Raw genomic sequence first — 25695 nt, forward strand, 5'->3', positions numbered from 1 at the left:
CTTGCTTGCAGGGGATAAATACCACTAAACCTTTCCAAAAGAAGCTTAAGAAAACTAACAAACAATTCACAAACAAAAAAAGTAAATTCCATGAACCTGCAATCTTGGCTCTTTGCCCTGTCAAATGCCCAAGACATATTTATTTTGATGTGCAGCCAATAGAGACAATTCAGAAGAAAAATGAGGGCCAGGTCCTCTGATAATATAAATCCTTCTGACTTGATTGCTGGCCCAAAAAATCAAGTGGAGTGGAAGCAATAAAGTAATTGTAATATTAAATATTGTTTTGGCTGGCAGATTAGTGCCTTTTCCTTCCTCTCCCCCTTCCCAAGCACGTGTGCTGTCACACTTCTGTTTCTTTATGAGCTAGGTGTGCATCTGATTTGAGAAATGATCAATAAAAAGGGTGAAATTTTCCAGAGGATGTTGGATGACCTGGATGTCCAAATCCCAGTGAATTTTCACTTGAACATTTCTCTGGTAACACTTTGACTGCAGTTCTGTCAGATCCTCTCTGCAGGGAGCTTACAGTGCTGTAGCACACCTCAAACTTAATTTCATACTTGTGGTGTTACTTTTGCTGAGGTGTTTGTTCAATTGGAATGATCTGGAACTTAGCACTGGGGCGTTTTCCCTCAAGGAAAAACATTTTGTGGGAGGATGCCAAGAGTGTGTGTATATCTCTATATATAGATATACACACCATGTCCTAAAATTATACATGTCTTTATGTGATTTTAATATTTTGTATCAAAATATGTGTAAAGGGAAGTTCCTGCCTCTGTTTCATCTGTTTTCTCCATCTGTCTGAGAGGACAGTGAGTGTTTGAGGTGGGAGCTGGTTTCCTCTCAGTGTGTTTACAGTGCAATGATGCCCTCGTGTGATGCTGCACTGCCAGGAGTGATGGTGGGAGCCAGTGCACCTTTGAAAAGCAGAAATATGAGAGCCTGTGCTCTTCAGTGACTCAAATCAGCAAATGCCTCTGCTTTCTTTCCTCTGAATGACTTGAAGGAGTTGCAAAAGCTGCTTCCCTCTGACCTAGTGGTGCTGGCTTTCAGAGCTCATCTAAGATGAAAAATCACAATCATTTTGAGCAACAGGTTCATGAGAGATACCTCCTTATGTTACAGAAGCATTCCTGGGAAGCAAAGTTATTAATATTTGATTCTCATATCATATGCTATTGGAACTGCAGAACGGTAAGGAACTGCTGACAAGTCAATCAGATTTGTCTTCTGAAGAATTTCACAAAAACTGGATTTTTTTTTGTAACGTTGTCTTTCAGCAGATGGGCTGAGCAGGGCTGTGTTTTGAATTCAGTCAGGCAAAACTCTTGTCAGTTTGTGGCAGTTTTCTCCAAAGACCTTTTTCTTGCTCTATTTTCTTTAAAACATTTAATTTATTATTTTTTTTCAAGCAGCAAAATACTTTACCCACATTGCTACAGCCCTTCCTTGTGCAGTTTGCCACTCTTCTCTTTTGAAGCACCCTTCAGGTCATATCAGAACAATAAGAAAGTTGGGCTGTTTGTGGGATTTTCAGCCACAATTTTTTGTTTAAATTCTTAGTGGTGTATTCATTGTGCACTTGGCTGAGCCAGGAGTCTGGATGCCACTCCTGGTGTTTATGTCTCTGTTTGCATTGTGGTGTCACCCTGTAATGCCAGGATGTGTGACTGGATGGAAAGAGAAGGTCTTGGATGGGATCTTTGTTTCTGTGGGTCCAAGACTGGATTTCCAAAGTTCTGCTGTGCAAGAAGGAAACAGCCATGTCAGAGCAGACAGGGAGTCATGTATTCAATAGGAAGAATATGTTTTATTAGTTGACATATATGCATAGAAAATGTAGGAAGTTTTTGAGCACAGAGAGCTTTTTTCAGTTTTCTTTTGTCCCTAAACAGCATGGTTGTAACATCACTAAGCATCATTTTACAGCAGGGGTGAAATTTGTTTTGTGTCATTCAGCTGGAGAAAATGAGAGTGATGTTTCCTGCAAAATTTTACAGCCCTGGGCTGCTTTTAAAGAGTGTAAACACAAATATCAGATCTTGTTTTCCTGAATCCATTGCATTTTTAGCTGGCTTTTGAAAAGCAGCTGGTGGAAGCATCACTTCCCTGGTGGTGTGGCAGGACCAAGGTGGCTGTGGGAGAAGGAGGCACCTGGGTAGGAGGTGCTGATGTCCCTGTGACAGAGGTTGGAGCAGGCTGGCTCCCTCCTCATCATCAGACATGAGGTCTGATGTCCAAGGCTGTCACTCCTGTGCCTGCCAATTGCCCCCAGCAGGTTCCCAGTGCTGCTGCCAGTGCCACAAAGGGGATCAGCACCTGCACCTTCTCCTGTGCTAAAAGCACTGGGAGGCTTTCAGAGAGCAAAAACAGAGTGGTGCCATGTACCTGCTCCACCTTCAGGTCCTCACTTTGAAATTTCATAGCTGACAAATGATGCTGCAGACTTTTCAGCAAATACAGTGTGTGGTTCTTGGAAGGGCTTTTATCATTTTAAAGCCATGATGTTTCTCTCTGTTTTTCTCCTCTTTTCTTTCACTTCCACAGAGCAGATGCTTTATGTTTATGGGTTTAGTTTCTGTATTTCAGCTGATGAAAATGTGTTTTGTTTCTTTCTGAGGACAAGAGTTGCCTGCCAGTGTGCCAGTGCCACTAATCACCTCACTAATGGCACAGCCAAGCACTTCTCTGTTTGCAGGTACATTTTCCACACCAACAGATGGGCCAGACTAATACAACTTGGAGCAAACTGTGAGTGCTCAAACCCACCACAGGTGCTAAGGTTACCCAGGGGATCCCCAGGCAGCTGGGGTCTAAATGCTTTGGTTCTTTTCAGGGTTGTAAAAAGGCAAGGGAAGCTGGAGACTGAATGATTTCTCCTTCAAGCTTCACTGAATTTCCTCTTCTGGACCTACTTGAGAGCCAAGTTTTGCTCTCCCAGTACCTGATGCCACTTTTAATTCTGCTTAGGGAAACTCTGAAAAAAGCAGTCACCCTGATGCTAACCCTTGTACAGACAGGGCCCATTCTGTGGCTAAAAATGGCTGGAAATGATGAAAGCTGCATAGACTGAAATGTTCACTGTGTACAAATGGCTTGACTTGCTGCCTTTAAAGATCAAAGACTTAAAGAGGAACAATTTACTTCATTTTTTGGTGTAGATATCATCCATTGCAGACATAAAATACTGGTTTGTCCTAATATGTGTCTTGTTCAAATTGCTGGGAGTAGTAACCATTTCACAGGTGACACTTCACTTAAGGGACAATTATGTTTAATGGCATGTGCCCTTCCACTGGTGATGATCCACCCAGCAGAAGGAGGGAGTAGCACAAAGGGGGTCACCCTGCTCAGCCAGCACCTTGTGGCTGCTGCTAAATTGGGAAATAACTGCAGGTGGCTAAAAAGAGATGAATTTGCTGACTTTGAGGAGCCTCAGATCTGCCATATACAAACCAATAATCAGGGATATCTGGAGAACCCCCACTCTAAATCAACACAGAAAGCCCTGCCCAAATATGTGTGAGCAAATTGTCAGTATTTTCAAACTCTGATGTTGTTTTGTTGAAAGCAAAACAAAAAAAACCCACTCCAGGCTCTTTTAATTGCTTTGTATTTTTTCAGCTTCTGATTCTGCTGTGTCTTCCACAGCAGGCAATTTTATGATCTGCCCTTTACATGGAGGACACTGAAGTGTGGGGTGTCTTATTCCAAAGCTCTGCTTTGGACAGAAGCAAGGATTGCAGGCAGCTCCTCTTCTCAGGCTTTCAGAAATGCCCTACCCACAAGGTTATGCTTCCTCCTTACACAGGTATATTATGCATAGTTAATACCCATGAAATCAGTACCTGAATTTTCCACTGTCTCTTTATCATGCTGAGACACGTTTTTTTTTTCAGCTTCTTGCTTTAGAAAACACACTTTATTTTGGCTTCTTTCATAGTTTCTATTAGAAGTAGTCATGGTTTGATATTAATGTTTGCAGCGCTTTTGACACAGTCTAAAGCATGAATATCTGAAACCAGCTCTGCTTTGTACATTTTGTCAGCAGTTTAATGTCATTTCTCTTGCTGAGCAAGTGAATTTGTTCAGAATACAAAACCACTGTAATTTAGGGAAAAAAAAAAATAAAACACAACTCCTGTGCAGCAACTTGCAGATGTGAAATATCAGAGAAGTGAAACAAGGCAGGATTGGGGGGGTTTCCATTCATTGATTAGTACATTTTTTGCTTTCTTAGCCTGCTTTTGCTAAGCTCAACACTTTAAACAAAACTGTTCAAAACATATCACATTTATCAAATATTTCTTGATCATTGTTACTTTGCTTGTTGAGTTGTTTGGGTTTTTTTTTTTTTCCTGGTCAGAGACAGAATGTCCTTCAATGATTAAATGCCATATCTGAATAACAAATTAACCATGTTATCTACATAGTGAACTCAGAATTCATCAAAACAAACGATGAGGACTGTTCCTTGTCATCTGAAATTGTGTAATCACAGCTCTGCTGCGTTGTGTTTTGATTAAGTGGAAGATGATTACACAGATCCGTCTCACAGGGATGCAAGAGCACCCAGGGCAGATTTAATTCCATTCCTGGATAATAGAGGTTTTTGAGCACAGTTTTAACTTCTCACTCAGGCCAGGGAAAATGCTTAAAATTGTGCATGTGTTTAAGTCTGTGCACCCATCTGTTTCTTCATTTTTCTTTTCCAAATGGAGAAATGGATGATGGAGTAGAATATGGACAGGAGAAAATGTGCAAATTTTGTTACCATAGTATAAAGCACAGGCTTCAGATATTTAGCCAAGACTGAGTATCTCAGGGCCACAAATTGCTTTCATCAGGTTGTAGTATCCAGAGCTGGAGAGAAGAATCAGGGCTGGCATTTTCCAGCTTGCTTTAGATAACAGGGGCTGCTGTTCTGAATTAGCCTTTGAAGCAGCCAGAGGTTGGAATTGGAGCAGTTTTCTGACCAGAACGAGGTCACTCAGAGGTCCCTACTTCTCTACAGTCATTATGACTTCGAGGACTTTTTCTTCAAATCCTGGAAGTGTCAGCTGAGAAACTGAGAAATGAAGTTCAGGTCTATTATCTGCACTATTTTCCTGAAAGCACATGATCACCCTCTACAATGCTTCTCTATGAGATAAAAAATAGTGCAGAAATTTCATTTTAAAGTTCATTTTTTTTTTAAGGTAAGTTTAGAAACATGAAGCCCCTTGCTACACAGCTGAGCACAACATCCAAACTACTCCAAGAGGTCCAGAAGGCAAATTGCAGAAATAAGCCAGTAGTTTTGTTATCAGTTGGATTTTTTGTTTTTTAATATGCTGAAATCATGGAGCATTCCCAGGTCCAGTTGTGATAACTAATCAGGTGGCAGGGGAGGATTACAAAAGCTGTTCTTCTGGCCAGCTCCTGCCTTTAGGCTGGTATGGATTCAGAGAACTTCAGCACAGTCAGTGAGTCAATGCAAATTGACAGCAGCCAAACTGAAAGTGCAGTTTAGAATTAGTGCCAGGGGAAAAAAAAGAAGGAAACAGAGGATATAGACTGTATGTCAATGATGTATTGTGGGGCACACCTCCTAGAGAGCATCCAAAGGATGCTGCACTGAGGCAGCTTTAAATGTAGAGCAGTGCTGATGATCAAGGTATGGGCATTTTCTCAGACAAGGAAGCTTTTTACCCTCTGTGGCTTTTGATGTTCTCTGGGAAATATTCCTTATGATTCTATGAAAAGAGACAAATTGTTACAGTGCATCAGACTAGGTACATAATGGAAAATTTTACTTGCACAAAAGGCTCACATCATTCACTTATGGCCGGGGTACTTGTGAGTTATTGGGTTTTCAGATGTGAGAAATAACCCTCATAAGTCATTGCTGCTACTGTGACCCATCCTCTTTTCCTTTACACACAGTTTTTCTTCCTTGCCCTTCTTTCTAGCTGAAGCATATTACAATTATTTGATTAGATCTGTTACATGCTGCTCTATGGAGCAAAATGATGAGGCTGTTCTCCCAAGTGAAGTTCTGTTTTGAAGAATGCCAATTTCATCCTGAGGTTACGTGTGCTATTCTCTGTTTAAAGGAAACCCAAAAATCATCTCTTCCCAGAATTTTGTGTGGGTGCTCCAGAAAGTTCTTGCAAGATGAACTCTGGTGTCCTGTGTGTTAGCACACACCCCAGGCTGCTGCACACAGACATGGAGCTTTTCTCCCTCAAGCATCCTTGCCCTGATTTCATTAGCAAGAGGCACTACTTAGAAATGTGCCACTTTCTTCATAAAGTTTATTAGGTATTAAATTGTTTTATTGGGTATAAAATTGGTTTAGAACATTACATCCCAGGCTACTGTAGCTATAAAGATTTCAGTGGCAATTCATGAGATTCATGGAAAATTAGAGACAGCGAGGCTTCCTAGGTAAATCAAAAAAAGGAAAACCCACCCACACTGTATGCACTGCCTGAGGAGATGACTGCTAATGAGATAAGTGTGATGTACAGATCTGTTATAAAAAATTGCATAAGTTGGAAAGATAGCAGGTTCTTCAGTAGATCTTCTCAGGGGTGTTTTCAGGAGCACACTTACTTGTTCAATTTGGAGTTAAAAGGAGCTTTTACACTCCAGAGGAGCACTGCAGTGAGAAGGAGAGACAGCCTAAGCAGGTTGAGGTATTGGCTGTGAATTGTTAACAAGCCAAAAACCTACAAGGCACTTAACCAGGCATTTAATTTTAACTGTGTGAGTGGTCCTGCTCTAGTCAATGGAATAACACAGAGCTGTGCAGTTAGGCAAGCAGTCAAGTGCTTGGCTGGATCTGGAACTACAGGCAATTGCAAATTGCTTTCCTGCCCTCAGTAAGGCCATGCTGCAGCAGCAGCCAAGCATCGTTTCCTAATGGTCTCAAAGGATAGAAAAAGTTTCTCTTTGCACATTTTCCTTATGTAGGCAGGCAAAGGGCAATCTAAGGGTTAAAAATGCAGAGCAGTTTGGCAGTGAGGTCCAGGCTGAGATAATCCAGCCAGGGACACAGGGAAGGTCCTGCCATCTGCCTTGGATTTGCCCTGCAGGGACACCTCAGAGTCCCTGGAGTCCTGTGCAGTGCCCCTGCCAGGCTGGAGGTGCCTTTGCTGCTCCCAGGGGAGGGTTTGGGAGCACCTCGCTGCACCTGCCCTCTGCCCAGCAACTCTGCTGCTAGCTTTTTTACTTCTCTTTTAACCTAGCATCATGTCATGACTGTCCCAAAGGCCAGCTTCAAAACCAAGTTTCTATTCTCTACTGGAGAGAGACATTTACAGAACATTTGCTTCTGAGCTGTTGTCCCACAGCAAGCTCAGTCCTGGCCATGGTTACTCCTGTTTAGTTATTTGCTGCCTACTCTTGAGTTTATGAATGTAAAACCATGTTTATTAATATAAAACCATGACTGTGCCACTCACAGGTGCAGTAAGTATGTTCTGCTTGATAGCTTTTGGTTTCCTGCACATCCTTAGCCATGAGAAAGAGGCTGTTCTTTTGTGTCTTGGATTACCAGAAGCTGGTGCACTGTGCATTCATTATTTTTCAGCCAGTGAAGGGGTTGTTAATCTGCACCTGTATCTCTTGCCCTGTAACTAGTAATTGTAGTATCAGAAATTTGAGGAAAGAAATATTTTTGAAGAAATTCTAATTCTACATCAGAGGATCATTAGGCTGAGTTTAGCCCAGGCTAGGAAGCTTGCCTGATTAAATTTTATTACAGAAAAGTTTTGTACAATTTATAATCATTGCAAAAGTAAAGTTTGCCAATTGATGGCCTTCCTTTTGAGCTGTGATATTTTCTTCCTTTCTGATACTCTGTGAATTTGATGTACAAGGTAAAATTCCCCAATTTCCATCAGGCTTCTTTAATTAAACTGGCTAATGAAGGGCCAAGATCCTGACCCAGCAGCTTGCAGAGAGCCCCATCATTTCTGTTTGTTTTTTGGTAGGCTTTAGAAGATGCCTACTCTGACTGCAAAAACCCTCAAAGTAGTAGAGAATTTGCCACAGTGGGTCAGCAAGCTGTTCAATTTATAATTATCTTTGTTGTTTAAAAAGCTCCAATTTATTCTGTAGTCAGAATTTCTCTAGCATGATCTACCAATTATTAGATTTCATTATGTCTGCTTCTGCTACATTAAAGAGCTACAAGCAGGAATTTCTTCCCATGCAGCTGCTTATTAAACTGTCTCTTGGCCTTCTCTCAGAAAATAGATTGGGCTTTTTACATCTCACTCTACTGCACATTTTTGAGGTTAAAAAACACACTTCTGCTATTTAGGAGGAACGTAGTAAAATACATTTAATTTGTCAGAGGAAGACAAGGACTTTGGCTTGTCTGTCTGAGCAAGTTTAAGCAAGTTTGAGCACTTTGACAAGGGCAGACATGGGACAGGTTTATCTGCAGAGCTTTCTGGTGCTGCCTGGCTGCCCCTTTGGATGCTCCTGGAAATTCATGGGAAGGCTGAGAATTCACTGGGGCCCTGGCCTGGCTCACCTGGGGCTGCCAGTGCTGCTCAGCTCCTGTCAGAGCACCAAGGGGGATTTCTCTTCAAAATAAGGAAGGTGAGAAAGATTGGGTTGAACACTAATTTTGAAATACTGAGCAGAACTGATGTTTTCTAGCCAGAAATCCTGCAGAGATCTGCTAATGAGTAACATTGCCACAGCTGGCTGTGTTAGGATCATTTTTTGGCTAAAGATTTTCAAAAATTGGGAAACCTGAGCTCATTTTTTCTGGCTCTGCTGTAGGTTCAGATTTGATTTTGAATAAGACATTCTATTTTTGTATATTCTTTTTTTTTCCCTATGCCAGATGGGAGGAAATTTATTTATTTCTGTCCATGTCCATCTTTCAGAGGATAAAATGCTCCTGGTATTTCAAAATGCATCTGGATGTAATTGAGGCTTCCATAACTGCTGCCACATGAACAGCCACAGTACTCCTCTTTCAAAAAACTGAAATTTACCCTTTAACAGGTCCATGCCAACATAAATTATAGTTGGGCATTTTGTTTCCAGCAAAGCTACCAGAAATATTATCTCCTCTTCATCTTTATTCTGAAACACAGATTACCATTTGCTTAAACCTCAGCTGCTTGCTTAGCCTTCCCAAAAATGTCAAAATTGTGCAATATTTGTTTGAACTAGACTTGAATTATAACTTACCCAACTTGTGGAGCATTTGCACAGCCAGCTCAAGCAGCAGGGATGGGGGAAGATGGAAGGCAGGGGGGAATGACCCAGGACTGGCACAAACACCTCTGGGATCAGGTCCAGCCACAATAAACCACCCAACATCCAGTTTAGTCTGAGCAATGGGACACAGGACACAAAGAAAGGACACAAGGCAAGGACACAAAGCCCTTTCTGCTGCTGTGCCTCAGGGTACTCGAATTATTCCTGTAAACACAGCATCCTTCCTGTAAAAATGGAATTGCTGAGCAGGGTTCAGTCTGGAGCAGGAGCTGTTTCTGAGCTGGTTGGCAGCAGGTGACAGAGGCAGGGGAGATGGGGAAAGGAAATAGTTGTTGCCATCAGCTGACAGAGCAGTTGATAAGGCTGGAATCCCTCTGAAAACACAAGTGGTAGAAGCAGCAGAGCATGTAAACATTGACACAGGGCAACAAGGCAGGATTTTGATAGAGTGGACACTGTAGTTAGAGCTAGTGAAGAAATCCCCAGGGGCCCTGACTGTGGTTATTGCTTTTGTCTTATTTTATCTCTGTAGAGGTATTAGCTGCTTGTGACAGCCTGACTCTAAGATGAAAAGAGATTATTTAGAGACAAGAGGACAGACAAGTGGCTTGTATTCCATGTTACTCACAGCAAACGTGCTCCAGGGCAAAATTAAATGAACTGCAAGTCCAGAAAAGTACCTTCATAAAAATGATGTAAAGCTATATATTTTTTTCAGATTTCCTTATAGATGATAGGCAAAGCATTGCAGCCCCTGTAATTGTTCTGCTGGTTTGATTATTTTTTATCATCCATCCCATTTTACCAGAAAACCTTTTTTTTTAATGTTCTGACAGAATTATATTTAGGTTGAGTATGAAAGACACTTGATAATTTCTTTGGCAGCTCAGAATGTTTACAACAAAGGCTCCACAAATAAATAGCTGGATGAAACCTGGAGCTCAGTAAATGAAGAGGACTTGTGACCCAGCAGGGATAAAACACATCAGCCATGTGATGAAAGAATTACTTAACCCTGTGGCACTCTCTCTTTCAGTTCTTGGAAATTCAGACTTTAATGAAGCAAAGTAGCATTTAATGATTCCTGCCATTCTACAGAAACAAAAAATTACTGGAGTAACAGAGGATTGTTTTTAAGTTATTTATTTTAGCCAAGCTGAAGTGCATATTCTGAAGTAAAATTACAGGCACAGTCTGGGAACATAAAATGCTGTGGGTCACCATGTAAGCTCTGTACTTATTCTAATGCAGGATTTTTCTGGTCACATCTGACATGCTTTTAGGGTAAGTTTTGTGCTGATACAAGTGAAGAATGGTGATGAATGACTTAATTAGGGAAGCTGAGAAAAGGCAAAAGGTAAATGTTAATGCCTTCTTTGTAATGAACTAATGATCTTTTTGTCTATAATGGGGCATTAATTTGCCAAATAATTTATCTGAGAAAGAATGTAGATTTGGCAAGGAAGTATCTCTAAGTGCATGTGTTGAGAAAGGAGAAGCCATTATATTACATCCTCAAAAAGGTTCTTTTCAGATATTGCTGAAACAAAATATTTTGCTGGATCTGAAATGAACTTTCATTCCATACTTTGAGTTGTCAAACACCTTGAAATGTCAAGCACCATTTTGGTTCAGTTTGAAACCATATCTGTATCTCTATATGTTTAACTTCTAGAAATCTCTTGCAAACAAAGAACATCCCTTATTTGCTCAGCACTTTTGTAATATGGGACACTATCTTCCCAATAAGCTGAAGCTAATATTTGCAGAGTTCAATTGTGAGGACACTTCTAACTCTTGGGAAAAATACTACCAAATGTGTGTGTGTGTATTTTCACATCCTTATGTTAGATGGAATGTGGCCTAGGTAACTTAAAGAATAAAAAACATGCCTAGCAAAATCTTTTATATGTCACCATTGATAAACTTCTCATGGTTTCATTATACAATACAACAAACAACCAAGAAGGAAATCCAGCAAACAAAACAATTTGTCAGCTAAAGCAAACCCTAATCTAAATCTTTGTAAATGGGAGTAAGTGATCTTGAAGAAATGAAGTTAAAAGAACCAGTAAAAGGCTGCAGCTGGTGATACACCTCACTTCAAATTTCCCTGGAGAGGCAACAAATCTACAAACCCGACAGCCTACTTTGCAGTCCTGGAATTTGGAGATTCTTTAGGGAGCTGTCCATCAAAATCACAAACAGCCTTTTTCCTTTGTGTTTTACCCAAATTGCATCCCCTTACCAGCTCTTTAGGCGATGTACAAAATAGCTTCGTTTGTCACTCATTTCACAGCCTATGATTAATGCTGATATCTGTCCATTAATAGCAGCAATAAAGCATTTAAGCAGAGTGAATCACTGGGATATAATGGCACTTTCTTCTCTAAAAGTTCCTTTTCTGTGCCATTTTGCCTTTTCTCTGAGGTATCCAAAAACCATTCCAGACATCTGCTGTCTGATAGTCAGGAAAGTAAAGTCAAAGCATGTTGTAACAGACTCACCAGAGAGGGGTTTTTGCATTTTCCCCTGTTCCTTTTGCAGCTCAGGTAGCTGCCAAGGCTGGTGGGGCCTGGGTGAGAGTGCAGTGTAGGCAGAGGCATTTTTCAAGTTTCAGACAAGTTTCAAATATCCTATTCCAGTCCTTTATGGGCATTGCCCCTCCTCTGGCACTTTCCCATAGCCCTGGGAGGAGAATATTAATCATGGGTTTGTCATCCCAAGTAAATAAGCATTCCCAGTGAAAGCCATGCTCACACACATCTGCATCTAATGTTTATTAAGGATTTGGCACTTACTGTGTAAAACAGGGCATCAGCTGAATGCAGTAATCATGTGTTGCTCTAGTGAGCAGGTGATGAACAGTTCTAGCTGAACTTGTCCATTATAAGCAGGTGATGATTTGTGAGTTTTTTAAGTATAAATTGCATGTTTAGTTTGCTGATCTAATTCAGAATGGTAGTGTGGGAAGGGCTGCCTGGAATTACTGTAATGATCTGTTAGTAATTCCATACTAAGTGATTTTTTTTTCTTATTGCTCACCTCAGTTATTTTACTAATTTTCCTCCTGGAGATCAGTTTTTAGTGTAGATTCTAGCTCCAGTTTTGAGCTCTGCTGTTGAGGGCACAGAATGCTTTCATGTGGTGTCACTAGCCTGGCTGGGCTCTGTGCAGGTGAGGGATGAGTTCACACAATTCCTTACAGCAGGATTATCTCTGCTCTACACCTCAAGCACCAAGACTTTGCAAGATTTATGGAACTATTAAGGATGAGCTATCAGGTAGATCTCTTGGATGATAATATTCATGGTTGTGTTCATACAACTGCTCCTTCAGGAAGGTCACAGAGGAGGAACAAGGTGGAATTAATGCACTCAGTGGTCTGCAGGTGAGTTTAAAGAGCACTGACAAGAGATGGAAACTGCCCCAGCTGAGTGCCACACATCCAGCCTGAGGACAGTGGGTTCTGCCATTTTTCTGCCATTTTTTATTAGTAATTAATCTGAATTGGTAGTGTTCGTGCCTTGGAAGAAGTTTTTACTTTAATAGCCTTTTTTTTCTTTTTTTTTTTTTTTTTGGAAAATGTTATTTTAAGTAGATCAGCATGCTGAAATTTGCATGGTAAAAGATTGTTTTGGAACAAAGCAGGATCTAATGAGCATATAGTAAATCCCTTGGCTCTGCAGCAAAGCCACAATAAGCATAATAGCTCTCACTGAATGAATCCCTTGCAGCCTAAAAGCTTTTTTCTTTAAAATGAAATAGCAACCCTGCAGGATTTAGTGTAGACAATATGCAGAGATCATTTAAGGGTCTGCTGTGGAAAGAGAAAACAAATGAGGATGACTCCACTTAGGGTCCTTTGAAAAGACCCTTTGTGATCACTTCATTAGTCAGTCTGTTTCAATATTTCCTCATTCAAGAATGACTTTATTCTAATTGAAGCATCAATAAATTCCACTCTTTATTCTTCCTCCCTGTGGTCTCAGCCAAAATGTCAGGAAGCATTTTATCATTTTTCAGCCTTCTTACTGAAGGCTGAGCACACAGGAAGTATTTTTTCATTATTAGCAAAAGGCTGCAAGTGTGAGCTGCTGGTATTGCACAAGAAAGTGGAGAACTCACTTTGGTGGAAAAAAGAAAAAGTTTAACAACTTTTATTTTTTCTTTTCCCTCTGGCTTAGCTCAGGTGACAATTGAAGGGAGGTGCTCTTGCAGGGTTAATTTTGTGCTCTTCAAGAGATTTCTGTGCTCATGTGAACACCTCTATGCCAAGCAAGGCATCCCCACTCTGACCTAAGGGTTTCTTGCTGATCTTCCCCTCGCACCTGCCAGAGATTAAACGTGGTTTGGAGATGGCAGCACGCTCAGTTTATCCAATCTTGGGCATTTTCTGTGGCCTGGACTGTGGCAGTGAGTGTCCTGTTCCTGTGTTCCAGCTGCTGAGCTGACCAGCCAGCACTGCCTGGAGCTTTGGTGCAGGTTAATAAAGCACTCTCTGGCAAAAAGGGGTATTTTCCTAAGAACTCAAATGTTGCAGGAGCTCAGCTGCAGATTTTCTCATGTAAGCTTAGTGTACATAAGACTTTATCCCTTGCTGGGGTTTGAACTTAGAGGGAGATTTTCTCTATGGTCTTTTGGGATAAGCGAGGAGAAAAAACCTAAAGCATTCCCATGAAGGAGATGTGAGGAACAAGAATAACAGGCTGCTCTTTAATGCTGTTTCATGTATCCCATATAGATTGTATTTTTCCAAGGCAAATCTGTTGAATTTTAACAGTTATAGTGCAAACAGGATCTATGCTGGCATATTTACAGAAATGACTGACAGTGATGCTATTGATTTGGGAAAAAAGTTGAGTAAATTTGTAAGAAAGCAGAAAATTATTCTCATCAAATGCATTCTGAAAGAATACATTATGAGAAGCATCTGCCTGGGACAATTAGCAAACTACATTAGAGATACCAAATTTCATTTACTTTATAGAGGAAAAATGATTTGTGCTTGCAAAACACAACATATATGGATGATACTAGACCAGGAGAAATCTGCAGCCTCTTTTAGACTTGAGGAGAATTTAGAGAAAATGGAGTTATTATCTGTAGTGTATGAAGTCTGAGGGTTTGCCTCAAAGCAGTCTCATTCCTATGCCTGTCATTTACGTGGTAGGAGCTGTTAACATCTCCTGGAGCATTTTGAGGCGCCAACATTCATTAATTTGCTAAGAAAAACAAGCCTTGGAAAATGAAAACCTTGCTCTTTGGCTGTCCTTTCTCCCTCTTCCCATTCCCCAGTGCTTGCTTGCCTGCCAGACCCTGAGCAGTGATGTCAAGGAGATTCAGGGGGAGCTTGTCCAGCATCACCTCACTGACTGAACTTCCCTAGCAGGAAACGAGAATTCCTGAGCCACCAGCAGCTTTTGGAGCTTGGCACATTTTATTCTTTGCCATTTGAAGTCCATGAGCAAAGCTCAGCCTGGCACAGGGCATCCTGCCTGTGCAGGGTCAGCCTGCTCCTCTTGCCTTGAAGGGGTTTTCAATTTCCATCCCCCACCAGCAAGGCATTTCAGAGAGTCTGGAATTTTCCTTGCAGAAGAGAGATTTGCTTCTTCTCCCCACATGCTCTTTTCAAAGGTGCATTACCCTTTGTAAAAGTTGTGCAAAGTATGGGTTTATGGAGATGGGATTAGTGCTTAAAGCACATGGGGCATTTTTTAATATAATTTTAAATCCTATAACCTCCCTCGCATAGCAGCCAGTGTATTAATTTATCAGCCCTAGTTCTTTACACACAAAGTTTATCTTTACAGCAAGATAGGAGTTGCTGAGTGTGAGTTTCTCTAGAACATGTTTCAATTTCTTCTTGCTTATCTGCTTGCCTCTGTAAGAGGGTTAACAGAAGGGTTTTATCTTCTCGCTGTTGTCACATCTGAGATCTTAACTGGCTTGAGGTTCTGTGTAACCTCTAAGAAACAAGTGAAGGACAGCCTCTAAATTTGCTACTGAAAAGCCACCAGACTAATATAAAACAAGCATGTGTTGAGTGTCTCATTGCAAGAATGTTATTGTTCCACTGCCTTTTTTTTTTTTCTGAAAGCAAATAATCTGTAAATACCAGAAAACCCCAAGGGATCAAAGCTGAGATCAAACTCCAAAAAATTATAACAAATTTTAAAGGCTAATCGAGTACCTATGAAAAAATTCTTTTATTTTTCTATAAAGAAAAGGTATCATTCTGAGTCTGCCATGAAATTCACATGAAATGACTCTGCAGGAGAATCTTGCAGCACACCCTTGAACTCTGTTGTAATAGTTGTGGGAAAAGCAGCAAGCTTCCAAGGGACAACTGAAATACTGATTAAAAAATAATCATAAAGCAGTAATACTAGAGCCAAACATATCCTAAAGACTTGTATGGCTACACTTCTCTATCTCTTCTTCTCTCTTCAAATTAAATTCTTGTTGTCTGAGCCAGGGAAAAAACAGGAGGAGAGCCCCAGGTGAAATTCAACCCTCCAAAAATCATTAGTCCAAAAAACACTGCTCTGTGTTTCCAGCCTTCCAGGGCAGCAAGAGGAAAGGGTGGGTACTGACACATGCAGGGTTAGAAGACTCCTAATGACAGAATTAGCTTTCATATTTGAAGTTTTGTCACACTCCCTCTACATCTGCTGTGAGCAGATTATCTGCAAACTGCTTTGAGCAGGAGTTGAGAGCAAAAAGGAGGGATTGTCACCGAGTAAATGTCAGGATCAGTCAACCAAGGACCCTCCTGGGTCCTGCAATTTGAAAGCATAGGTCAGAAGTTTATCCTGAAACTTCTGACAAAACAAAGATCTGTGGATCTTGAGATGTGATTTCTTCCTTTGTTCAGGTCTCTTTTTGGCAGCTGAAAGTCTCTGTGATGTAAGCTGGTTTGTCCCAGTGTGGAAAGATTTTTGCTCTAGACAGGCACCATTAACTAGCACAGGCTATTTTGAGAAGTGACAGTTGGGGCTTTTTTAAACCATAATTACGGCTGCCTTTAAAGATGATGATAAAAATGCAGTTGATGAACAAAACGAGAGCATGTGATTAATTTTTCCATATGATGTGTTTGATTATGACAGCTCCCCAGTCTCTAACAGTTTCCTATGTGAAGTGAAAAACAGAGAGAGAGCACTTTATCTAGCACAGCTGATTAAATATGACTCTCTAGGCAGCTCTGAGAATACGTGCAGGAGAGAATATCCATAAGATTCCATTAGAAAACAAGAAAATGTCAGGTTATAAATTACTGTGAAAGATCAGTTTTCAGTGAGCTATCTAAATTGTCAATATCAGAGATGCAGGAACACTAAGTGTGTAATATTCCTATTAATTTTTGGGTTCTAGTGCTGGCACTAGAAGAGTTGGCACATCCCTTAAGAACTGGAGGATAAGTGCAGAGCTCCCACTCTTCAGATGGGAAGGGATTTTATTGTCACCTTTCAAATATACTTTGTAGAATCTCTTCTGGTTCATGGCTGGCTGGAGAGAGAGACTGAAATGACAGCAGGTTTTTAAGAATTAAGAGTTACCTTTCTGTTTGACTTCACCAGAGCAGGAATTCTCCTGTACGTGCAGAACACATGGATTTTATTTTACACTGTGGTGTTACAGGGGCTCACTGGTGCCTGCAGCTGTGAATTTACTGCATGTCCTCCTGCCCTTCAGGTATTGCAGCTTCTGTCAGAAATCAGACTTTTGTCACCTCAAGGAACCACATTTGATCCCTCTGTCAGATCCAGCTGATAAATTAAACCAAAACTATTTCTTTTCAACACTCTGTGCTTTGGCGACATTTCTAGGCAACAAATACTGGTTTTAATGTTATCAAAAGATTGTGTTGTTCTGATTTTATAACAAAGGCTTGTGTTTTCAGTTTAAACTGACCTTTCAGATTTCATATATATATGTAATCTTACATTGAAAAAGTTTTTAACACCAAGCAGATATTCTGAAAATCATCAGTTACTCAGTTTCAGAAAAACCTTTGTGGGGAACAAAGAGCTTGTTTCAGTTAGTGAAAACATTTTAAATTGATGTTAGTCTTGAAAATTTAGGTCAAAAAAATTTCTGAAACATGTGGAAATTCTTTCACCATAGAAAAATCTTTTCCAGTCCTGCTGTAGGTGTGTGTAGGCAGCCTAGAAGACGTCTGTTTCTGGTAGGCTTTGCCTTGAAACTCGAAGAAAGCTTGAGATCCCTGACTTTTAAGAATTCCCACACTGGAATATCATAAAACAGGGATATCTGAGCTGCTTTAAAAACTCCTCCATCTCTTCTGCTGCCTTCACTCAGAAAAGAAAGTTTGAAATCTGAAAGGCTACTTCTGTGAAGTGCTGCTCAGATGGAGTTCAGGACTGCTCCACAAAACATCAGAGCCCTGTTCCAGCACCAGGGTTTTGTTCCAGGATGTGCAGAACACCCATGTCTGAAATGCTGCCCCTGGCAGGGCCATGGCACAAGTGCCAGGTGCCAACCTCTGCTGGGAGTACCAGAAATGAGGCACCCACTGCTCCATGTGTGTTTTCAAGCTGGTTCCTTCCATTTTGTTTCAGCTGGAAGGTGCAGACTGTGAGTATTCCTTCCAGGAAAGGGTCACTGAAATGTCCAAAGTTGTTGGAAGCAGGAGAAGCACAAAGCTGCTGCAGCACCCATGCATGTTGTGCAGTGACACCTCCAGAGAGATTGCCACCTGTGAAAAATGGGCTCAAAGCCTCAGGGGACTGAAAATTTCATTAATTGCTCAATGTTCTATATTGTTAGAAAAGCTGGACTAACCCCAGCTCTCCTGGAAAAATTGGGTTTTAAAAGAGGTGGAGACGAACAAATTGTAAATGCCTGGGTCACACTTCATTGGAGCTGCTTTGGCATCTGTGAACCTGTGGTGTTGAGAGTGGTGTGTCCATGAAGAGGGTACAAAAGTGTTGGCAAAGGTGATTATTTGGAAGGAAATCCTCCACACACTGAAGTGTCCTTTCCACTGTTACACATTCTGGCATAAGTCATCCCTCCAGCTGCTTAAATCAAAGGTCTATTTGATGGAAAAAAGAGTTGTAACAGAGAATCTGAGACTTTTCTTCTTCACTGAACACCAGGGTGCTTGAACTGCAAAATTCACAGCAAGGTACAAAGTTCTCAAGGACCACAATCTTTACTTCCAGTCTAGGTTTTTCAAAGTTAAAACTGTCTCCTCAGCCTTTCCTTCATACTGATGCCATTTTTATTGTTACCTATTGATTTTGCTTATGGTGAGATCATCTGTACCAAATTAGAGAGTCCTGTGCAGTCACTCCAGTGTACACAATTATGTAATATTCAATTTACAGAGCACCAAGTCCATAGAGAGGGAAGAGCCCTCCCTTTAATTAGCAAAAGCCTCTTGGGAGCTTCAGCTTCTCTCTTGCCAATGGCAAATATTAAATCCCAGGAATAATATTTAAAATGCTAAAAATGGCAAATATTAAATCCCAGGGTATTTCTGACATTCACTCTGCAGGACATGATGCTGTTGGAAGCAGGTCTCACATGCAGGGCAGGAAAACACATCAGCAATGTCCTCTTTATGTTGCCAAGATTTAGGAATTGATTAGGCCAGCACTCTGGCAGCTCTACCTCCTTCTTACTGGTGGCCAGGCTTGTTTAACTCTTTTTAACTTCAATTGTTTTAAATCCTGACAAAGATGGTTTCAATCTCAGCATAAAGCACTTGTGGGGAAATGTGTTTCCTTGGAAAATTTCTTCTCATTTGGCAAGAATTAAAGCTTGGCACCTTATTAGCCTTTCTAAATAATGTACCCAACCTGCTTTCAGAGACCTTTGCTGATGCACAATTGAGGCCATGGTAGACAAGACACAGCCTCAGCTCAGATTTTCTCTGATGCATAAAATGTGATGTCCAGCTGGCTGCTGCATAAATAAACATTTTCCTGTAGGACAGCCACACCTGAGATGTACAGGAATAGCTGATAATTGGTGTCAGTAAATCATTATAGTGCAAGCCACAAACATAATCACTCAGTTTGTAATTTACTCCTGATGGGGGTACTTGTTCTTCTCAATACTTAATATGTCTGTTTATAGAAAAGTTGATTGAGATAATTAGCAATAAAAATGCTAAGGTAACACGGCTATGGTAACATTTAAATTGCCATCAATTTTGTTTATAGCAGCCTAAAGAGCAGTGCTGAAATTAGAAATTAGCTACAATTAGCAAATAAATTGAGTGTCTCTTGGAATTACTTGATCATGTCTTAAAATGTTGCACAGTGAGATGCTCACAGAGGCAAAGATGAGTCCCTGGGCTGCTCAGCTGCACCAAGTCAAGGAGAACACATCTTGCCTTGCTGCTGCTCCTGGCCTTCCATGGAGCCTGGGCTGTTGCCCCACAGTACAGGTTTGCTGAGTGCATGCTGTGAAGCCAAAAAAACCCAAAATTTCTCTCAGGGATTTGTCTCTCCATGGAGGAAAAGAAGGCAGAGTGGGATTTTCAGTGATGTGCAGCCCTGTGGGCACCAGCTCAAAGACTGTAACCCTTCCACCAGCTCAGTAAATGAACCTTGAGACACACATTTACCGTTGGCAGCTCCATATGAGAGGAATAACTTGGGCTGGAAATGTGTTGTTATGCCAGAAGATAAGCCACAGATACAGAAGGCAGTTTGCTCTGATTGCCTGAAATGTGTCTCTTTGGAGGGCCTTGGGCATCATTTTATGTTCACAGTTGGAAATAGCTTGCTTCCCCCAGTAAGGTGCTTTAAGGACCCTGCTTGAGAAGTGTTTTACAGAGGCATGTAATTATTTTCCTGGTGTAATTTCATAGTTTGATGCGGAAAGAAATGTGTTGTCTGCTACAGTTAAAATGGGTCATTAAGTGCAGTTTTGAGAATGAAAAGAGGATGGGAATCAACCAGGATCAGCTGCTGACTCACCTCTCTCTCACCTGATTCATACAGCAAAAGTTTCCTCATTCTTTCACCCTTGGTTAGAAGCAGACAGGGAATGGTTTTCTGCCTTTCAACTCTGTGTCCAGAGAGGAGAAGGTGAGCTGAACATCCCATCCTCCTCCTTCAAGCACAAGTCTCAAGAATTCATCCAAATCTCACATGATGGCTCTCAGCTGCTGGGATCTTGCCCAGTTTTGGATGCACATGTTTGATTCTACTACAGAAACTCTTCTCTTTAGTGTCAGTTTAAGTAGTTTTTGGGCTGGAAGGGAAGGAGACAAGATCTTCACCCTGCACTTGGCCATGTGCTAAAGGGGTGTGGGGGATACTGAGTCATGTCTGTGCTCCCCTGAACAGCCCCTGATCCTCATGAAGTTAAACAGGAGACCTTGTCTGGCTTGGAAAGAAATTACCACAGCTGAGGAGCATGAAATTTGTCTGGGATGTGGAGAAATGGTGGCACAATGATGTTCACCTGGTGATACCCACAAACCTGACTCCTTGCCCCTGTGCTCTACATCCAGTTCTCTTTCTTCAGGATTGGAAATAACATTCTTATCCAGGGAAACATTCCCTGCTGGTGTTAAAAGTTACATATTCCCAGAAAAATAACAAGTCATCTGGGGTAAATTTCAGCATCTTCTGAGGAAGAAACAGTTCCTTGAATATTTCCTGGCTGTTTCCTTCCTTCTTTCCTCCTCTTCAGCAGATGTTGGATGTTTAAAGAGCAAATTGGGCTGTCAGGGGAAAGCAATCCAAGAGATTCTGGATGGGGCAGCCACACCACAGCCAGACCCCTACTGAGAGCTGAGCACCAGGATCAGAGCAAGAGTTTTCTGGCCTGAGGCTGCTGCTGCATTGTTTTATTGTGTTTCCTTCAAAGCCAGGTGTCTGTGTTCCCTGTGGATTTCATCTGTGGAGAATTTATCACTGATAAATAACTGTTTGTGTTGAATTTACAGATGAGCTAAACTGTTTTCTTTAATGTTGCAGTTTAGTACCTTTTCGTTTTCAGGTTTGTGTGAGCACTGGCATTCAAAGGAAATAAATCTGTCACTCAGATAATGTACTTGCCCTTGGTACCAAAATACATAAATAAGAGTTACAAGGTCATTAGGCATATCAATAGAAAGAAAAGTGTGCTGTGCATTAAATAGCTGACTTCCAGGCTGTGTTGGGCAAATAGCAGTATACTAAAGTGTATTGCTCATTTCTCCTTCTGATTGTGAAAATCAATTAATTCTTTTTTTTTTAGCACTTCCTCTTTGCACTGGAAATCCTCAGCACAAGTCAGTCCAAATTTATGAGCGGTGTGTTTTTCAGTGTATTCCATTTATCAAATGTAAATTTCAGTAGTCAGTGATTTACTACAGAGCTCTTTGGAAAGCAGCAAGTAAATATTACCTAACAAAGTATTAAAAAAAGAAAAGCCAGAGCAGAGATTTTATTTGCCACTTCCCAAGCACTTTATCTTTGTCCTTGAAAAGGCAGGTTAGGTGGAGAATGCCCCTGTATAGTTCTGGAATGCATCTTTATGGAAATGTGGTTTTATTCTCAATAAAAGGCAACCTTGGAAAGTACTGGATTACTGCTTATATTTTAATCTTTCATTTTCAGACTTTTCTACTAGGTGCAGACCTGAGGGAGCCGGACCCATAAGCCTCCCACACTGCACCACTCCAGATTATGCTGATGCAAAGAGACAAGTCCTCATTGTCCCTGCCCTGGAGTTCAGACAGTAAACAATCAGCAGGGAGAAAATTGCTCAGTGTGGGTTCCATGGTGTCTGGGCTGGCTGGGTGACACAGTGTCCACTCAGCCCCTTTTAGCCCTCTTCATCAACTCAGGGCCACAGAGATAAGATGATGAGAGGTCTGGAGCACCTCTCCTGTGGAGACAGTCTGAGAGAGTTGGAGATGTTTAGTCTGGAGAAGAGAAGGCTCTGGGGCGACCTTAGAGCCCTTTCCATACCCCATTCACATGTCAGACACAGCCAGATGACACAGCTGATTTTTGTAGAAGTTTCAGTAACAAACACTCGATTAAAATAGCACCCATGGCGGAGGTTACCACCTCACAATTTGTTCTCTGCCTGACAGTCCCAAGAACAGTGATATTGTGGTGAAGGACTTGTCTCTTTATGGCTTCTAAACTTATGCACCTCATGCAGCCATCTGCATCCCCCTCAGACCCACCTGCCATATGCAGCGAGGGGAGAACTGTGCAGTCCTTTTGAACTGACTAGCAAACACCCCACACACAGCACCTGCACAGGAGCACTTGTATTGCCTCTTCAGTGGAAAGAGAAGCCACATGGCTGTTTCTCAGGTTTGTTGTTGCTGCAATGGCTCCCAAGGTATTAAAAAGTCTTTTTTCCGAGCCCTGCACTCGAAGAAGAAGTCAGGATTCCTCAGCTCTGCTTTCCAAGGTTGTTTATTTTCTCTTATCTAGTACATTCTTTTTCTGACCTGCTGAGGTCTGTCCAGCAGGTCGGGTTGTGGCACACTGCCCCCCCTCGGGGTGGTGTTAGCTTTTTATACTAAAAACTACCTGTACTTTATTTACAATAATTTCCCAATTCCTATCACCTATGTTAGACAGTCTGTCTCTACTCTAAACCAATCCAAAAGTGCCACCATCACAGCAGAAGATGAAGAAAAAGAAGAAGAAGAAAGGACACGCCCAGATTCCTCCATCTTGCCTCTTGAACCCCCATTCTAAATCCCCAAAATTCTACTTTTTCACCCTGTGATAAACCCACTAACATTCTACTCAAACCCTTGTGGCTTGTAACTCCTCACACAAAGTTGGGAATTGTTTCCATGGGCTAAGATCGAAGGCACAGGTGTCTGTGACACCATGCCAAGATCTCTGAGCCCCCTACCAGCATCTGGAGCCACCCAGGGCAGCCAGAAAAATGTCCCGGGCTCTGACAGCTGTTCTGTGTGCCTCCCCCAGGTGTGGCAGTGCGGGGGCAGCATGGAGGTGCTGCCCTGCTCGCGCGTGGCGCACATCGAGCGCACCAAGAAGCCCTACAACAACGACATCGACTACTATGCAAAGCGCAACGCCCTGCGCGCCGCCGAGGTCTGGATGGACGACTTCAAGTCGCACGTCTACATGGCCTGGAACATCCCCATGGCAGTAAGTACAGCCTGAACACGGGCAGCAACACAAAGCTGCTCCTCATTAGCTCTTGGAGGTGAATGTTGCGGTGTTGTGGGGTCCCCAGGATGAGGTGAGAGATGAGAATTGACTCCAAGTTCTCAGATGGCTGATTTATTGTATTATGATATGATATTATATTAAAAGAAAATAATATACTAAAACTGCACCAAAGAAAGAGAAAGGAGACATCAGAAGGCTAGACAAGAATGAGTAGTAAAAACTCGTGACTGACCAGAGTTCCGACACAGCAGGTTGTGATTGGTCATTAATTAAAAACAATTCACCTGTTTGGATAAACAGTCTCCAGGCCATATTCCAGAGGAGCAAAACAGGGAGAAGCTGAGGCTTCTCATCTTCTCAGGAGAAAAATCCTGGCAAAGGGATTTTTCAGAAGATGTCATGGTGACAGGTAAAGCGTGTTACTACAGCTGCACGAAGTGGGCAAAGCTCAGGGAAAGTGCTTTGGTATGGAGAGTATGGAGAGTATGGAGAGTTCAGTTTCAGTATGGAGAGTTCTGCCAGGAGAACTTACTTCCTCAGTCTCAGTTTAGTTGTGCACTCAGTCCTGACTGCTGTATGCAGTGACACAGATTTATAATTTAACCAGAGCAAAATGTCTCAGGTTTATGTGCTCCCCCAGAAGTCGTTAATTTGGGGCACTGTTAAACTCTGAGGTGTTCATATGCTACAACAGTGGGGACAACAGAAATGTCCATAAATAAATATCATCATTCATTGTGAGACTCAGTAGACCTCACCAGCATAAAAAACGAAGTATGCAATAAAAGAATCACACATTAAATAGTTTTATTGTCCACAGGCTGAGAGGTGCAGTGTGAGCACGTTCTGCTTCTCCCTATGCATATGAATTGTAGATGGCATGTGGGAGCCTCTAGGAATCCATGTAATATAAATATTAGATAAACTGTAGGTTCCATTTATCACTTAGTTCTGTAAGTATATCACATGCTGCATCTGCACTGAGCACAATTCTTGAAGAGTTTTATGTCATATCCCAGCCAGGTGGAAGCTGGCTGTTAGTGTGTTCTTTGGCTGTGTTTCCATCCAAATTATTCCCATGAAGGGGCACAGGAAGAGCAGCTGAGGGGTAAGATACACTGATCTATAGGTAAGGATGGTTTAGTTAACCCTTACAGCAGGGGTTTGGCCAGAGCTGAAGGAATGTTCCTATCAGAACAGGAAAATATGCAAACCCAGAGGTGTCTAGGAATATTCAGTTATGACCTGGAGTTCATCAAAGTCTTGTCAAAGACTTCATTAGATTTAGTCTGTCCTAAACATCTACTCATAATTTGGTACCTAGTTAATACATGAAACACCATTTTTGTTCTTTCCCCTTACAGTTTTTTAAATACACATTTTAAAGGAGCAATGTTTCCTCTTTGTCCATTTCATGTCTGAATATGCCAGATATTTTCACAGCTCTAAATTCATTCACTGCTGTTCAATATTGAATACTCTGTGCAATGTGTTTTTGGTGACTTCTTTTGGCACAAGAGGTAATTGCAGAGAATTATTTTGCCTTAACAAAAGGCAATACCATGTCACTTTTTCCACAGAAGATTTCTGTGACAGTAGGAGGAAGACAGTGCAGTGTCCATTAAAAATTTATGAGCATTTTGGCCCTGTCTGAACACATAAAATACACTTGCTAGAATGGTCAGTTTTCAATTAGGAGATGAAAAACTAACCTCTGTAAATTTGCTTGCTTGATGACATGTGCAAATGAATTCTGAGAAAAGATGTTATTTAAATAAGCATTTACGCCAAAACATGATTTCCTTTAATCTCTCTGAGATTACTTATTGATGCAGTTTTCTGCACTCAGCTGTACAGCAGAGCTTTTAAAAAAACCCAGGCACATCTACAATAAAAGACATAAAATCAGCAGAAGTACTGAACATTAAAATTTCCTTTTCATAAAATAAATTGATTGATTGATAAAATGTGCATCATAAAAATAAGCCTATTAGCTCTCAGGAAAAGGAAGCTGATGTTAGTGTTCATGACATTATTCAATACAGATGACACAAGTACTGCACTTTTGGTATAACTTCTGCACAAAAACTTCTGCAGGGGAATTACAGACCTTGCTAGCTGGTTAAAAAGAATATGTCCACAAAGTAAATCCTGTGGACACCTCATTCTTGTGCCATCACACTGTAACCTGCCCATGGTGGCTGCAGCTGGCACAGAGGGTGAGCACAGCTCAATTTGTTTTTGTAGCTGCTCCATTTGCTGCTCTCGTGCTCTGTAGAAACAGCACTGCAAAAAAAGGGCACTGTGTTGCCTCATTTTA

General features: G+C 41.4%; 1 protein-coding gene across 1 annotated transcript in view; it reads left to right on the forward strand.

Moving 5' to 3' along the window:
* GALNT9 (polypeptide N-acetylgalactosaminyltransferase 9) overlaps window positions 1-25695 on the forward strand; it is a gene marked incomplete at both ends in the record, with an annotated part of 191833 nt that overhangs the window by 154843 nt on the left and 11295 nt on the right. Inside the window, one exon of the mRNA XM_084217225.1 lies at window positions 23166-23351. Within this exon, the coding sequence (XP_084073351.1) occupies window positions 23166-23351 (186 nt within the window). The remainder of the gene's footprint in view (window positions 1-23165; window positions 23352-25695) is intronic.

This window comes from Fringilla coelebs (genome assembly GCF_963513975.1).
Source record: "Fringilla coelebs genome assembly, chromosome: 17".
Classification (NCBI taxonomy): Eukaryota; Metazoa; Chordata; class Aves; order Passeriformes; family Fringillidae; genus Fringilla; species Fringilla coelebs.